This window comes from Periophthalmus magnuspinnatus, chromosome 16 (assembly GCF_009829125.3).
Source record: "Periophthalmus magnuspinnatus isolate fPerMag1 chromosome 16, fPerMag1.2.pri, whole genome shotgun sequence".
NCBI classification, from domain to species: Eukaryota; Metazoa; Chordata; class Actinopteri; order Gobiiformes; family Gobiidae; genus Periophthalmus; species Periophthalmus magnuspinnatus.
Genome location: NC_047141.1, coordinates 25,222,620 through 25,240,052, shown reverse-complemented (window position 1 = coordinate 25,240,052; position 17,433 = coordinate 25,222,620). Strand labels below are relative to the sequence as shown.

Here is a 17,433-nt window from a genome sequence, read left to right as displayed (position 1 = left end):
TCTTTGTTTCACAACCTTATTTGGCCTGTGTAACCCCCTTTTAGATGTTCTAGGGTACCACACATTAAAAGCAATAGACCAGAACAGAATATAAATATCTTAAACTGACAATTTAGCTATAGATCATTTGTCTGCACAGATTGAATTCAAATCAATTAATGTAGACTCAGATTTAAAAGGTGCTTTTTTGATAAGAGGCTACACTATCTGCATGTCTCAATGGAAGTGTTATATATTTCATTTACAGATGTTTATATTGCTAAAAAATACTGAGAGTGGGATTGACTCCATATAAATGTTTATTATAGCATGCTTGTCTCCATGAAAATAGACAGGTTTGATATTATATACTGTGGAACATTACAGTCAAAGCATCTTCATGCAGGCACACACTCAAAAAAGTCTTTCTAAATGTCAATAGTTTAAAATGAATTATTTAAAAACTTAATTATCCAGCAAATAAATTTACAAGTACCCCAGTAAAGTGCTCAGTTACCACTTTAAGTCCATTTACCTCTGGTTGGGAAACACTGTTTTAATGCATACTTTACATATTTCATCATGTTTATGTCTCCCTTTGAAGGCACATTTGAAGAGACACACCTTACATTTGTAGTGACTGTGGCTCTGAGACATTTTTTTGAAAAGTCTAGCTTGAGGGCTACTGCGGACGAGCTTGTGCTTACTTGTCTGTTTTTAACCTCACCGCGAGGGCGTGTTGGCTGCAGTTGACTTACACGAGACGTATCATCATGTCCCAGTGATTAGTTGTTCTCTGATGTAAAGAGGATTATTCTGGAGACCACAAAACACACTATAAATGTGCCTCTAATTTAGATTTGGTTTAGCTCCTCAAATCTCTGTCAACATATTTGTGTCATTAGAAGAATGCATTGTCATTGTTATATCCATTATTTCTTTTGCAGATGTTAATACCAAATGCACTTTATATAGTCCTTTTACTGGTGGACAAGGAGACAGCAGCCAAGCCAGAGAGAGACTTTGCTGTACAGGTAATACCAAAGTTATATATGGCAACAGTAAATAAACAAACTTGTGTTTTGTCACAACCTCAGGGTAACACATTCCTTGTTTGTAAAAGTTACATGTTCAAATTAATCTATTTAGCATTTGCTCTTTTAGTTTACAAAAAAATTGCTATAATCACAACTTAACCTGGGATGTTATTAGCAGCACAAACAAAGGTAGTTTTAGCCTTTTAGCCAATTAGCATACCCTTGTTCAGCCTTCTCATTGGATAATTGGCTTGAAATACACAAAAATATTTTAATAACATTATAAGTTATAATATTTGAACATTTTATCTCATATTGGGACACAAAAAGGTCATGCGTTAACCTCAAAGTAGTGTGTTGTACATAATACCCTTGAGCTGAAATTCAGCTTTCTGATTGAATTGACTTATTTTTTCATAGTGAATAGATCAACATATGTAAAAACATATTTGATCACATCTACTTCATATGTAAGGACAAAGATAGGTCATGTTTATGAAATATTTATATGCAAATTACAACAGACACTCAAGTGATTACACTGTTATTTTCTTTTTCAGACTGAGGTGTTTTCATCATTGAAGACCTTGCAAAAGTACATTGACCAAACTCAGCTCACACGAGACCTTGATGGTAGCTTCGCTTACGACCACAACCACTGGATCAGCTTCAGACAGGTAAAGCCAAGCTAAGGCTGGAATGTACGTTGTGTAATGGTGCAATGGATGTCTACCAATGTTGCCTAATTTATATGTAAACATCTATTTTTCTGTGTTTTTGTTTTGGCAGAAAATTGAACCGTTTGTCAGCAGTTGTAATGCCGCCATCTCTTCACTTCAACAGTCCATCAGCATGCTCGGCAACAACAGTAGCCTAAAGACGTCTAAGGTTCGTTTTGCCCCCTTATTTATATGTCTCCACTGACAGACAGTAGCTATTCACTGGCTGCTTTTCTATTGCTTCAGGCATGAGTTGGAGTAATGTGTTGAAAGCTACTTGTATGGGCCAGCGTTACGGTTTAGTTAATTCAAGTGAACGTAGACAATAAGTTACACTGCATTCATATGATATTATTTCCTTTTAACTCAGCTCTTTCTCAACCACAACAGCCCAATACAGCAACAGCAGCGCAAAAAAAAATATCAGGGTCAACATTATGGAATTTCCGTGTAGAAATTGCTTTTAAAATATATATCATCCATAGTAATTTTTCGCTCTTTATGAGATTTGATGTATATATATTGTAATTGTCTTATGTTGTGAAATTTAAACATAAGGCACTCGTCTGTTGTGAGATTTGATAGAGATATAGTCCTTTTATTTCTCTTGTAGGAGGTGTCTGAAGTGATGGACAGGCAGAAACAGCTGATGAAATGTGTTTTAGACGACGCACGTCTGAACCGGCTACGTCTTGAGGGGGGCACTGTCCTCGCACGCATCAAAAAGGAAGAAGTTTGTGACAATGAAAACTACAGGTACGACACCATAAATGAATGAAGAGTAGAACAAGTATCAATATATATATTTTTTTTAAATCACATAAGGACCTAATTTGGCCTTTCCTGAACAGTTAAGAGTATTTATATGTTAACATAAAGCAAGTACTGTTATTTAGTGTTCAAAATTTGATTCTGTTGTCTTAATAAATAGCTTTTTTTAACTATCACTGTGACATTGAAATGGCTATTACGAGTATCAAGCCTATTAGTATTGACAGGCCTAATAGTAATCTGGTCTAACTGTTACATTTGTTGTTAGGGAAACAATTGAGATGCTGAACACACTGTACAACCAAGTAGACGAAGAGGTCCATAAACTAGTGATCCTGTCCAACAAGGCTCAGAAGCAGCTGGAGAGTGTGTTAGATGTGTGCAAGTTTGAGGAGCAGACAAACCAGGTATCATGTTGTCAGTTTTGTTCATATTATCAAATAGACATTAAAGATCGTATGTACTGATTGATGACTTTGTTTTTCAGATTAAAATGTGGTTCAGTGTAGAAGGAGAGAAGAACCTCACATCTTTAGACTCACAAACTTTGAGTCTGAGTAAAATCAAAGAGATGAAAGAAGCTCTAGAGCGCTTTGCGGCAGAGTCTGTGGTAAGGCTTATACATGAATATTGTCGTGGGCAATTTTATGCTCTTAAAAGGAATAAAATGGCTTCCGATATTAAGTTCCTGAACATAAACAAGACAGACTTTTCACAATTGCCATTTAAACTACAAGCTTTTACTGACAGAGGATTGGTTGTGGACATCTCGACTAAAAAGAGTGAAATGACTGAATCTTGATTAAAACTGGATTAATTGCACAGCCCCACATGGATATTCTAATATTATTAATGCCTTTGATAATGCACTTTGCTTGATTATACTTACCATAATATACTGTTTGTGTTCTCAGCACCAGCAGAGACTCGGTCTGCAGCTCGTGAAGGAGGCTCCGCAGTTACTTCCTGGTTCAGTTCTTACCGACTTTAAGCAGCATCTGGGCTTCATCTTAAACCGAGTGGAGAGGAGGAAAAATCAGCTGGACATACTCACCAACCTCTATGAGTTCTATGACTCGGTACGAACTTTTCAGACTGACAAATTTACATATAATTCTTGTAATCGTTGATATAATTTATGTTTTAATTACCTTATAGTTTTAAACCTTGTTGATTAAGGTTCCCTGTCCTATTATTTACTATACATTTTATCTGTCCTTCAAATGGGACAGTTTTAGTGTTGCTGAAAAGAACAGTTGTAGAAATTAAAAATACACAAAAATTAGCTTTGAACAAATAAAATAAAGATACTATATCAAATGAGATGATACCTTGGGAGAAAAAAAAATACAAGGTTACAAAACACGGTGAAATTCTGAACACAACGCCAAAATGTAGGGTGTAACTCATGCCAAAAGAAGAGAAAAACAACAACAGTCTCAGCTCACTAGAATAAAACCCTCACGTCACCTTGTTGGCATAGCAACCAAGTCACATACAAAAGCAGTGACATTAACAACAACACATAACAACAAAAGTCAGCTCTGAGGTAAACACAAAATATCGCATCATTACACGATTATGTAGAATGAGGGACTATTACAAATATTTTTCCATTACTGTCTTCAGTATCTTGGACTTAATTGTGTACTGAGCTGTCATGACAAGTGAATTTCTACACTTTGATGTCAATAAAGTTATATCATATCTTATCTCTTATCTCATTCGTATAATTTAGGCCAATCAGTGGATGGATCACTGCCAGGACTACTTCCATCAGCTGAGCCTGGACAGTGGGAATATCTCTGTTTCTCCGTGTGTGCACCAGACTCTGCAGGATTATTGCACCGAAGCCTCCAAGTTTTCCTCTGACAACTTCAGCACTCTCAACCACATGGTCCTGTCTTTGGAGAGCCCCCAGCAGGTGGAAAAGTGGAACTGCTTGTGGCACAAATGTCAGCTGACCAAACAACAACTAGAAGAAACACTATCACGAGTTACAGCCACTTCGGACTCCTCAGTTATGGATTCTTCCAAATTTACTTCGTCCGACCAGCACAAAACTAAAGGACGTTTACTGTTACCTCCTCCACTGCCTTGTGACGACAAATCACATTCAGTTGAACCCTTCTCCAGCCCTGCTATCTCAGTTTCAGCACATTTTAACTTCCCCGATAGTGAAAGAAAACTTAGTACATCCATGTTTGACGACACAGACAGCGATTGCACTTTCGATTCAATTTCCTGCCACTCTGAACCAGTTTATTCAGCTAAATCCCGCCCACACAAACAACCAATGAAGAAGATGATGAAGAAGACGTTGAGTTTTGAGCTGACTCCCAGGGACAATGGTCACTCAGATGCTAGTCATGTACATGGATATACAGGGGTGTACATTAAGGGACTGGAGGTAGCCAATAATGTGTCCGCAGAGAAGAAGCTGCAGCGGCCGGATGTGGCGAGCCCTGCATTAGGACGCAGTCGGAGCATGTCCACTCCCACCAGGCTGCACACCACCGAGGGAGACGACAAGAAACAGAGCGGGTAAGAAGCACATTTGAAGATTAGTTCAAGAGATTTATTTTATATTATGTAGTGTTGTTTAATTTCTATATTAAGAAAAAAAACTCAGTACTCAATATCATTTGGAGGTACACAATAGAATGTAATTTTTTTGGAAAAATAAAAATAATTTTTTAATATTAACATGTCATATATACTAGTTTTAATTTAGATCAAGACCATTCAAAAACTATTCAGAAAACTACTGTCTAGTTTTGATACTATACTTAATACGATACTAAATTTGTATGTTAATATCGATTTTTGACAACCCTAGAACATAAAAAAACTTTTTGTGGAAAGTGCATGTGGTACAGCAAATTTAGAAAGCATCAACAGGTGATGTGTGGGGTCAGAGGTGATTTTGACAACTTTTTTGATGTGATGGAAGCAGAGATGGGAGGTGTCATCTGGATATCCCCTCCAAATATACAGATATATTTGTGAATTGTTGTCCTTAGATGGAAATGGTTTACCAGCAACTTTAGATATGTGACTGTTCTCTATATTAATTAACTTATATATATTGTATATTAATTAACTTATCTTTCACAGTAAAGTGCAGCACATAATGGACGAGATGATCTCTACGGAGCGGGAGTACGTTCGTTCCCTCAGTTACATCATTGAACACTATTTCCCGGAGATGGAGCGCATCGATCTTCCTCAGGACCTTAGAGGGAAACGCTCCATCATCTTTGGGAACGTTGAGAAACTCTGGGACTTCCACAGCCAGTACTTCCTGAAGGAACTGGAGTCCTGCGCCCACTCGCCTCTCTCTATCAGTAGCTGCTTTCTCAGACATGTGAGATATAAACAGTAATAATCATTTCCTTTATAAGCTTTACAAGTCCCTCAAAGTACTACACTGAAGTCATGAATTATTCTCTTCACACTTAATGTGCAGGACAAATACCCCTTAAGGCAGCAAAGGTTTTCAAGATTTTCCCTATGATCATAAATCTTTAGTCACAGATGGCCAAAATCATTAAATTAACAATAAATAAATACAACTCCTCTTTCTGTAGTAACCATTTTTGTCTGTTGAATTAGCAATACAGTACTTTACAAACACTTCTCAAGTGTTTAGTCAGCAATTTTAAAAAAGCACTAGTGACAAGATGTGGAGTGTTTGTTAAGCATTCTTCAAATGTCAGCTGATATATTTTTGCCATTGTCAGTGTTGTAACTTGTTATTCTTGTGTTTTTCTTATGTGTGCAGGAGGATCAGTTTGGTATGTATGCACTATACAGCAAGAACAAGCCTCAGTCCGACGCCTTACTCTGCAGCCATGGCAATGAGTTCTTTAAGGTGCGTCTGCACCCTCACATTCCTCCATGGCTCTGTGTTTACAAAAGGGATATAACAGAAAATATATGATCTGCCAAGATATACACTGTGGTCACACTTGTATAGTTTGGTCCTGTTTCATTTCTGGTTTAGTTCGTTTAGCCCTGGTTTAGTCCTGGTTTAGTCCTGGTTTAGTCCTGGTTTAGTCCTGGTTTAGTCCTGGTTTAGTCCTGGTTTAGTGCTGGTTTAGTCCTGGTTTAGTCCTAATTTCAATTTTCAAGTATGAACTCAGCCTGACCCTTTATGAACTTGTCATAAAATATGCTTTGCCCAACTGTAATTGTTGAACATCACTCAGCTGGTCACTAACTGAGCTACTGACCTTTAACAGTTCACATTGCAGTTGTATTTATAATTTACTAATATTACAAAATTAAAAAAACAAGTCATTACTATAGTGGCTGGGATTGAACATAAAACACTTTATTTGCAAGATATGATTAATATGTGCATTTGAGTAATAAGAAAAATATATATATATATAAAGTAAACAAAGGAGCTGTGAAACAACTTTTATATTCAATATTGTTTCTTTTTCACAGAACAAGCAGATGGAGCTTGGGGATAAGATGGACTTGGCATCTTATTTGTTGAAGCCTATCCAGAGAATGAGTAAATATGCACTCCTACTGAAGGACTTGATAAAGGAGTGCAGCCAGTCCCAGGAGCAGGAGCTGAGCGACCTCCGAACTGCAGAGGAGATGGTCAAATTTCAGCTTCGCCATGGCAACGACCTCCTGGCAATGGACGCTATCAGAGGCTGTGACGTAAGTGCAAAAAAGGGCTCTGTTGTAATATAGGGCTGCATTAATTAATCAGAAAAAGCATGACTTATTATAACACTTTATGAATTGAACTAAGTATTTGTGCAATTCATAAAGTGCAAATACTGTGCTCATTGACGAGTCCAATTGTCTGGCTAGTCGACTACTTTAATAATAATAGTATAGATCTTTTTAGACAATTAGCCCACCACTTCACTTGATTACATTACAGTACAACATGGTTTTGAAGGAGAGGCCATCTTGTACAATGTTATGTAAATAGTGCTATGAAATGAGCTCTACATCTGACTCTGACGCAGGTAAATTACTTTGTTTTTAGGTTAACCTGAAGGAGCAAGGTCAACTGCGCTGTCAGGATGAGTTCATTGTGTGGTGTGGACGCAGGAAATACCTAAGGCACGTCTTCTTGTTTGAAGACCTCATCCTCTTCAGTAAGACCAAAAAGATCGAGGGAGGATATGACATCTACATTTACAAACAGTCCTATAAGGTAATCAGTGTGATGACATGGGCTAGCTTTATATAAAGAAGACATATTGTACTTTTTTCATGTATTAAGTATTAAACTATGTATGTAACATATGTAGATTATGATGTTACATTTTGTTAATTGTAAACCACAATACTGATCTACAATGGCTTTAAAATGGCTTGATAATAGAAACTGATCCATTGACTTGAGAGGCCTTGCCCCCTCAAAGTGGACTTTCATTTACATGTTTTAACTGTTGAAAAAGTGACATTTTTGTTACATGTTTTTTTTTTGTTTTTTTGTTTTTTTTATATCAGACAGCAGAAATAGGTATGACAGAGAATGTAGGCGACAGTGGGCTGCGTTTTGAGATTTGGTTCAGACGGAGGAAATCACAGGACACGTTCATACTCCAGGCCAGTTCGGCTGAGGTCAAAGCCGTGTGGACCGCCATCATCGGCAAAATCCTGTGGAGACAAGCTCTGAGGAACAGAGGTATGATAATGGAATATTCAATGCACCATTGTAATTTAGTGCAGAGATAAGATAAGAGAACGTAATTGATTTTGTTTTTCATTATAGCTATTTTTTTTTTGTGCTGATGACTGTGAGAGCAGTTGACAACTTAAAATTTCTTCAGGATTAATACAGTTAATCTATCTATTGAATCTCATAATGTTAAGGTAGCTATTAAAACACAACTAAGTGGATAAAATGTTAATGTTAGAAAGTGAAAAAACATAGGCCTTATACCCAACACAACAACACAATGTATCAGAAAAATACTATATACACATTACACATGTGTGGTTGTGACTGAATGTACAGTATTGCTCAAAGTTCATATTCTAAACATTTAAACATTTTTGTATAACAGAGTTACGCATGCAGGAGATGGTTTCCATGGGGATTGGAAGCAAACCTTTTATGGACATCAAACCAAGTGACGCAGCCATCAGTGACAGAGCTATTGACTACATCATGAAAGGGTCAGGTCAGTCAAGTTTGGTTCTCATTTTCTACATTTTTAACTCATTATTTCTGTTTATCACCTACTAATATTTTAAATGTTTTTCAAATAGAGTCCAGGACGCGAGCCTCTATAGCGGTGCCTTTATTTGAGTATTCCTCCTCAGTGAAGCGACCTCATTCAACCATATCCAACAGTAGTACTTCTTCCTCCAGTAGCCATTCCTCCTCTTCTCTTTTGGGGCCTCTAAACCTGCACATGTACACGTCCCCCTCCCACCCACATACCCACCCCATGTCCAGTGTCTCTCCCTTCGGACAGTGGCCCTACGACTGCATAGAGGAAGATGAGCTAGAGCAAGACACTGGCAGCCAGCCCTCCATGAGTAAGTAGCATGTCATAACAACAATATTACCAGTTTATTACCTTAAATTTATTTGTGTTCAACTTTCATGTTTGGGTAACTTATCCATAGTGGATGGCCAATGTTGTAATTTTGGATGCGTGCATGCACTGATCTTAAACTACCACTAGAGGCCATCATTGAGCGCAGTGGTTTCAGCTTCAGCATTTTTTGTTGACACATTGTACACATAGAATAGCCTCAGTTAGTTGCAGGATTGACCAAGACCAAATAAAATATCATCATATTGTTTCTCTTAACATTTAGCAAAACAAATTGGTTGGTGAGTGTATGGTGGTGATCACATTATAAATGATAATATTGGAGACCTAAAATCTTAATCCACAAACTGTATGGCTTAAAACTAATAATAATTACGGTGCATCTTGGTGATTGAATTTTACTACCTCTTTTTAAAAGACGGTAGCTTTTCTGCCACCTGGTAGATAGACCCAGTAATAACATAGAGACGCTACATAAACCAGGTCAAACTGCAATCTAAAAGTTCAAAGGTGCATTCTACCACACAATGCTGAGATGCTATCCATCTTCGTTTTAAAACAAGGGCAGTTGAGATCATTATCATTATCATGTCACATGAACTTAACATATTTAAATCCCACACATTTTTGTCGTTTTATCATTTTAAGTCTTGTTAAGTGTAATGTTATTTATTTATTTGTTTCAGTCACAGAGAACTCAGAAACGTCCTCTCAGTGCACGTCTAGTGACAGTGCATCTGGTCTGAGTACACTAACTCTACTGGGACCCTCCAGCCTGGCCCTAGACTCTTACAATAACAATACCAGTGAGTCGTCCTCCTTCCTCAGCCCCTCCACTCCTCCCTCCTCTGTCAGCTCTCCCTCCATATTTCAGAAAGATGAGGATCTACAACCCCCAAGCACTAACTTCATCACAGCAGTAAGTCTCTTTATGAAATGAACCATTGTCAGAACTTTGCACATAATAATATATTGATGGATTTTAGAGGGAGGGTATATATTTATATAATAAATACCATTAATATATACATGTAGACAGATTTTATAGTTAAGAACACATATAAAAGACATAATGTTATGGTTTTATTCATGGCTTTTTATGTGTACCCACTGGACTTTTTATATTTATAAATTATATGATCAATTTAAAACTTTAAAACGGATTTGCAGACTATTTGCAAAACTTTACAACATTCACAGCCAACCATTTTATTCATCCTTCATCATAATTTTCTATTGCACAGCAGTGTTAGTCGTCCATATTGTACTTAAGAGCTGGAATTTTCTAACTACATTCGTTTGCACTAAAATTATGTAGCGTTTACATACATACATACTACATGCCTGCATCAGTATTTGAAGTTTGAAAATGAGATGTGACAAAAAACATTCATGTACACTATTACTCACATTTTTAAAATAAACTTAGCTTACAAACCTACATACATATTACATAAAATACAGAACTAATAACAAATCAAAAGAACATAAAGTAATAATTAAACTGGTATCTGGAAATGAAAGTGAACTACATCAACATGAAATATAATTAGACGAGTGATATTTCAGGTTCACATACAGTATACAGTCATTTTAAGACTAGTTGGTTAGCTCACCGTCTGTCTACTGTTGTGTCTTCACCAGAGCAAAGCGGCTCATATAGCACTGAGCCTCTCTACCATGGTCTGACACTTTTAGCTCAGTAAGTAACCACTGTCCCCACGTTGGGCATGTCCGCTGGCCTGAATACTAATCTGTGTGGAAATGCTCTCTTGTGCTTGTTCCCTGGCTGCTCGTCTACTAGGGCTGAAAGTAGAACTGAAATTTACTTCATCACAATTTGAATGGTCACAATTGGCAATTTGCAAAGACTGTTTTTATGGTAATATATTATAATCTCCAGAGATCTGTATATGCTGTCTCCACGGGGTCCTATTCTGTGTAAAAACTGTTAACCATGGAGTTCTCAATTGTATGTGGCTTTTACATATTTCATTATTCTCTCAAGGGTTAATGCTGCTACACAAAAAAAATGTGCATAAAGGTATCTTGATTTTTTTAATATTACACAAATGTAACTGCAATGATATACTTTTTCCAAAATTCTTCAGCCCTAACGACTATGTTTGGTTTTGGTTTGTGGACTTCTGGTTTGGGGGATTTTCTTTCTTCTATACATTCTTCTATGCATCCATTTGAAAACAGCATTCATTTTGCCAGTGTTGACAGCATGTTTGATTGACCTACATTTTTGCATGTTTGATATTCTGTGAATGTGTTTTGTAATTTAACTCATGTGTATGTATAATTCATGAGAAAAATTTGCATTTGCAGTCAAAACCACATATTATTATATTTTTGATCTATTTTTTTGCTGTTTGCCATTTTGGCCCAGTGATGTTGCAACTTAAATATTTGTCCTCTTTATGTTTCTTAAAAGAGTTTAATTTATTTAGGGTTATTTTGTGACATCATTTTGACCACCTTATGACCAATTGGTTGTGCCTCGTTATATTAAGTAAATGTGTCTGTATTTTATATAAAACATATATAAAACACTACTAATTGTATATAATTTTACAACCATGCAAATTATTTGTCTTTCTCTCATTGCAGCTGTGAAGTGCCTGTGGTGAGTCCAGTCCATTGGTGAAGTGACGTCATTGAGAAAAGTGGTCCACTAAGATTTCAACAGATGTTTTTAGATGTCTCTGTTACTTTGTAAATTTGACACTGGCAATGCTACTTTTGGTACTTCAGCAATTTGTACATTTACCTCACACATTTCATTTGTTTATAATGTAGATGAGTTTTATGTATTTTACACAGCAATAGCACACATTGTTGACTGTCCATGTTTAATGTTAAGGTATGGTCTTATAACATTGTACAGAAAATTAAATTGACTTTGAATGCTTATTGGCTTGCTTCTTTTCCAAAACGATATTTACATATGAATCTTGTCTAGTTTTGACAGGTTTAGGTTGATTTTGCTAAGGTATAATTTGTTGAACTGGTGATTGGTTTCAATTCATTTTTCTCACTTCTTCTGTAAGTAGAGCTTTCCATACTTTGCTCATGTACACTTACTATATACTTACTATATCAGTGAACAACAATTGCATCAAAAGAATATAAAGCATTATGCGTGTTAGCAGGATAGACAGATATTTTGACATGATAATGCTGCCAGGTAGAAGCAGAAGTCTAAAACCACAAACTCACACCAAGCAACACACCACGCTCTGTGAGATGAGCACAGGGGCCCTGTGGTTTTTACCTTCACATTGTAGGAATTGACATTTCTCACCACATGCTTTATGCTCTCAGACAAAAAGCCACATAGGCTAACTATTAATGCAGGCAACAGAGCTGAGGAAACAGAACTGAAACTGCACAACAATATATTAAATAAAAGACATATGACCAATAACATATTCAAACTGTTTTCATATATTTAAGATATGAGACTGGTTATGTTTATATGCACACCAAAAATCTGATTTCTGGAAAGTACAGGTTAATCTGATCAGAGTAATCCAAGTTCTTTCTCATCGTTCACACCTTGTAGATGTTGACAGTTAAAATTGTGCCAAAGAAAATGCAAACCAATGCAGCAAGGACAAAAATGAAAGAAAATGTCAAAGATGGAAAGAGGATTAAAAGGAATTTTTACTGTTCATGATGTACATGTACCCAGTATATATTGCACGGCACTACTAACACTACTTTGTGGTATTACAGCTACTAGTATCTTTATTTTATAATTGTGGGGTTACAAATGCAGGTATATCTGGTTCTAATATGTATGTATAGTAGTTCAGTTGTTATGCTGACAGTGGCTGTGTAGTCATGTAATGTAGGCAAAAGAACAAAAACACCTTATGCAAAAAATATTATAGATAAGATAAACAAATGAACAAATTCATGGTGTAACTCTTCGCTTTTCTTTGACAAACAAGATGCACAGGATGACTGAGAGGCAAGACCCGAGCCCCACAATGCACAGCTCAAATACCTCCATCTGGAAAAATACAAATATATTTTAATGACAAATCTTTTAGTTGATTTTGAGTATAATTGTTATAATCTTGTGCCTTGAAATATTCTTCATCTGCCAACTTAGAGAAGCTTAAATCTACAATAATCAAAGATGCTGCAACAACAGCAACTAACAGGCAGCCACAGTTGACCATAAGGGAAATCTTTAAAAAAAAAAAAGAAGAAGAAAAAGAAATATTATGAAAAATATAAAACATATTAAGTTTGATTATTTTATATGCATTACATACCAGAAGTAACTCAGGGTATTTGAACAACATATTTGAAACAAGGCCAGCAATTATGAACTGAAAAAGACAGTGTGGCTTTTAGACATAATTTGTGTCAGCTAAAATTGACACATTTTTAAGAGATAACATTTACATACAAGAGTTCCAGTCAGTTGAGAAACTCTGAACAAAGAGCAGAATGAACTGCCGATGTGCTGTGTCACAGCAAAGAGGATTCCTACTCCAACACTCAGAATACCACTCACCACCTGCAGAGACTGAACCAAAAAACACAATAAACTTTAACATGTTTCCAATCTACCTTTGTTTACTATTGCAAAGAGATAGAGGAGGATTCAAATAGAGGATAGAGGATTCAAATCAAGGATGAATACCAATACTACTGTAACTTAACTTTTCTGATTACATCTTCTGCATGTTTCTATGGAAATATAAAGTTAAAACCATACTTTGGAAAATTACCCATTAAATTAGATAAGGTTTATGTCATACTGTGCAGGCCAAATAAGACTCAGTTTTGTGGAGAGCCAGCTCAAAGTAAGGACGTATGTTCACATGTTTTTATTTCTATTATTGGGCTAAAAAGTTAGACGGTGTGATTTACAAATTCTGCATAACATTTTTTCTTACTCCAAAGACGGCTGGTTGTTTTTGAAGCAGGTCGTGGAGCGGAGGCTTGGTGTTTGGGAGGAGGTCGGTGGCCTGATACTGTTTGGTGATCTCCGTCTCTCTCTTCCTCACCCCGCTCCTCAGCGGCAGCTCCTCCATCGTATCAATGCTCAGGTCCACATCAGCATGGGCCATGGTGAAGGTCTGAGGGACATATCAGAGGAAATATTGATGGACTTATATTCACAGTTTGGGATCATAGGGTAGAAAGAATAAAAGAAAAGATTAGATAATTACTAGTAAAGGGATAACTGCCTGCTGCTATTGATTTAGTTATATGCAGTCATTTAATATGATAATGATATGTTAATTTACTTTAAATATTGTTAAAGCAACATAATTAGTAATGGGTTAGTGATGGGTTCTGTTATTTAACCTCTTTAATGTTTCATTAGGGTCATTATTACATCTAGGCAGATTTCTATTTTGTGAAGTCATTTTGACCACCTTATGACCAATTGGTTGTGCCTCGTTGTATTAAGTAAATGTGTCTGTATTTTATATAAAACATTACTAATTGAATAGCTTTTACAGCCATGCTTATTATTTGTCTTTCTCTCATTGCAGCTGTGAAGTGCCTGTGGTGAAAGTCCATTGGTCGAGTGACGTCATTGTGAAAAGTGGTCCACTGAGGTTTCAACAACAGATGTTTTTAGATGTCTCTGTTACTTTGTAAATTTGACACTGGCAATGCTACTTTTGGTACTTCAACAATTTGTACATTTACCTCACACACTTCATACGTTTATAATGTAGATGAGTTTTATGTATTTTACACAGCAATAGCGCACATTATTGTCCATGCGTAATGTTAAGGTACCTTATAACATTGAACAGAAAATTAAATTGACTTTGAATGCTTATTGGCTCGCTTCTTTTCCAAAATGATATTTACATATGAATCTTGAATTTGATATAGATATGAATTCAAAATACTAGTTTTCCATATTTTGCTCATGCATACCTAATATAACTATAAATCTAGTACTAATAGCACGCTAACAACCTTATGACATTGAATGTAAGTCCAAACTAATATATATATATATATATATATATATATATATATATATATATATATATATATATATATATATATATATATATATATATATTCTGCATTCAAGTCAACAATATGCAATTACTGCATAATATTTGCTTGTCTGATTTTCAATCGCTCTGTTTGTTAAATCAACAAATTTGTTAAATCCTTGCAAGGCGACTGTTATTGTGGGCTATAAACTAAGTGGAACTGTATTAATAGTGACAAACTAGCTATCCATGGGTTGCAGAATGATATATTTGATTTCAAATTCTTAATCAGTATGGCAATGGCAAAGGTCCTAATTTTCTATTTAAAAAAAAAAAAAAAAAAAGAAAAGGAAAAATAGGGGAAAAGTCCTGAAAATATTCCATATAACATAAGCTGAAACCCTTGAACTCCTAAATTCAAATTGGAGCAGAGGGCAAATCATTTACTGGCTAATTTCTCTCCACTTATAAACATAAATGTATTATGTAACATGGGAATCAAATGCACTGTACAGCATTATAGAACTTTGCAACATTAAGTTAACTTTTACTGAAATTCTTTGTGAATTCAAATGGTTTAGATTCACAGTTTTTGATATACTGAAAAGTTTGGCATTTCATTCACAAACTTGTTTTATTGTATGGAGTTTTCAAATTTTCAGAAAACTATCTTACAAATAAAAAAGTAATTCAAATCATATCAAACTATAAAAGCGTTGTCTTACCTGAGCTGTATTTCTGTGTAATTTCGTCAGCCTCAGTCTTTAGAAAATGCAGCTCTTGCTTGGTAGTGTTGAACATGTCACACCTTTACTTCCTCTTTGACAGCCATCTTGACCATATTTATCTGTCCCTTATATCATATTACTACAAATCATTATTTATTTTGTATTAATGTTTCTGAAACACATTTTTCAACACATAAATATACACTTAATTCTAACCTACCTGCAGATGTGAGATGTTATGTTGTGTAATGTTACATAGTTAAGTATGTCATGTAAGTGGGGGCATTGTAAAGTTTTTGCATAGCCTTGTTCTATGTGTGAAGAGAGAGAGACCAAAGTGGAGGCAAACTGCTGTGGCCGGTCACTTCCTTCATAACCTCATTTGTGAGAAAACTGCTATTCATGAAAGACAGATGCTTCACAACATTTTCTCACCATGAAGAGGAAAACCTTTTTGTGCGATGAATCAATGGTTATTACTATTCCCATTGGAAATCTCAGAAACGCCAGAGATGGAGAGCTTATGCCGCAGAAGTTCTACTGTGTTTTCAAAGATTCCTACAAGGTCTTTGCCCGAAATGGAAAACCTAAATCTCTTGGAGTAGGTTCATTTTTAAAAATATATTTTTAAAAATATATTTCAATTAAAAAAAAACAACTATTGTCTTTATTAACAAATTTGTCATATTTAAAGGCAGCTCAGGTCATCACAGGAATTTTTCTTCTGACTTTGGGTTTCATTTTCAACACAAAAATGATGAGCTTCACCATACCAAGTATTGTGGTAAATTAAATTTTCAATTCATATAAAATAGAATGGAATGTCTTACGCAAATGCATTTATTTGTCATCAACTATGTTTTACATTTTTTAGTTTGTAATTTGTGGCATGCTCACATACGCTGCAGGACAGTTTCCAAACATGCTGGTGGTACGTTAATTATAGTAAAAAATATATGTATTATCTTAATGATGTTTTGCAGTAACTATGTCTTATACTAAATGTTACGACCATAATTACCCATATTATATATTGTTTGTTTGTTTTTTTTCCTTAGACAAAGCTGTCATTCTTTCTAAACATTGTGAGCTTCCTCTGGTCCATTGTGGCTTGTTCTTTGCACTTCATTTGGTTTATACCTTATCCCCCTGACACATCTGAGGTAAACTGCTACACTTGTACTAAAAGAGGCAGTGAAATGTTTTTTAAATAATGTCTTTATTTTACTTACCTTCAATAATTTCCACAGTTGCAAAGAGGAGTGTATGGTCTGATCATCGGTCTTCTCTTTATGGAAGATATAATAGCCATTTTCCTGATGTACTGGTTGAGCAAAGCCGTGTGCCGGGACAACTTCAACAGTCTGGTATGACTTTGTACATCTGCAACTTCTGTAAAAAGAAAAGATTATAACGCATATTTAATCTTTTTACCTGCAGCCAACAATTCTGCTCAAGCAAGGAGACTAAAGAAAAAGACAAAAAAGTATTTCCATTGTTTTGTAAATTGAATCCAACTCTAGAGGGCTACACTTAAAATGTCATGATAAAAATTTTATCATGAAAATCTGCAAGTTAATTTGGTACACGTATGAGACGACTGACAGTATCCAATTTCTTTTTCTATCACTTTTCTATAATTTTTTGTACAAAATTAAATA

At 35.6% G+C, this 17,433-nt stretch overlaps 3 protein-coding genes across 7 annotated transcripts in view; 2 read left to right on the top strand and 1 right to left on the bottom strand.

Annotated features, from left to right (window-relative positions):
• The window catches only part of zgc:158766 (uncharacterized protein LOC100009641 homolog), a 27,452-nt gene extending 12,806 nt beyond the window's left edge, over positions 1–14,646 (top strand). The window contains exons 7-24 of one of the 4 annotated variants that reach the window (XM_055227627.1): positions 927–1,013; positions 1,577–1,693; positions 1,806–1,904; positions 2,349–2,491; positions 2,775–2,913; positions 2,994–3,116; positions 3,421–3,585; positions 4,245–5,050; positions 5,624–5,873; positions 6,291–6,380; positions 6,962–7,186; positions 7,524–7,694; positions 7,994–8,171; positions 8,554–8,670; positions 8,759–9,031; positions 9,738–9,970; positions 10,696–10,753; positions 14,580–14,642. In XM_055227627.1, coding sequence (XP_055083602.1) covers positions 927–1,013; positions 1,577–1,693; positions 1,806–1,904; positions 2,349–2,491; positions 2,775–2,913; positions 2,994–3,116; positions 3,421–3,585; positions 4,245–5,050; positions 5,624–5,873; positions 6,291–6,380; positions 6,962–7,186; positions 7,524–7,694; positions 7,994–8,171; positions 8,554–8,670; positions 8,759–9,031; positions 9,738–9,970; positions 10,696–10,740 — 3,261 coding nt within the window. In that variant the 3' untranslated portion in view covers positions 10,741–10,753; positions 14,580–14,642. Of the gene's footprint in view, positions 1–926; positions 1,014–1,576; positions 1,694–1,805; positions 1,905–2,348; positions 2,492–2,774; positions 2,914–2,993; positions 3,117–3,420; positions 3,586–4,244; positions 5,051–5,623; positions 5,874–6,290; positions 6,381–6,961; positions 7,187–7,523; positions 7,695–7,993; positions 8,172–8,553; positions 8,671–8,758; positions 9,032–9,737; positions 9,971–10,695; positions 10,754–11,667; positions 11,966–14,579 lie in introns of those variants that run through there. The other 3 variants (XM_033981064.2, XM_033981066.2, XM_033981067.2) reach the window with 3 other exon arrangements.
• On the bottom strand, positions 12,012–17,078 carry si:ch211-269k10.4 (uncharacterized protein LOC100150242 homolog). 2 transcript variants are annotated; one of them, XM_055227628.1, is made up of 5 exons: positions 17,005–17,078; positions 13,974–14,156; positions 13,481–13,600; positions 13,344–13,400; positions 12,012–13,256 (listed from the first exon to the last, which is right to left on the bottom strand). In XM_055227628.1, exons 2-5 carry the CDS (start codon positions 14,145–14,147, stop codon positions 13,062–13,064), a joined length of 546 nt encoding a protein of 181 aa, XP_055083603.1. In that variant the 5' UTR covers positions 14,148–14,156; positions 17,005–17,078; the 3' UTR covers positions 12,012–13,061. The 2 variants fall into 2 exon arrangements, with proteins under 2 accessions (XP_055083603.1, XP_033836959.1); XM_033981068.2 differs by lacking the exon at positions 17,005–17,078 and adding an exon at positions 15,770–15,845.
• On the top strand, positions 16,130–17,433 carry LOC117384233 (uncharacterized). The gene is made up of 6 exons (XM_033981522.2): positions 16,130–16,373; positions 16,467–16,556; positions 16,647–16,703; positions 16,831–16,935; positions 17,023–17,139; positions 17,213–17,433. Exons 1-6 carry the CDS (start codon positions 16,209–16,211, stop codon positions 17,240–17,242), a joined length of 564 nt encoding a protein of 187 aa, XP_033837413.2. The 5' UTR covers positions 16,130–16,208; the 3' UTR covers positions 17,243–17,433.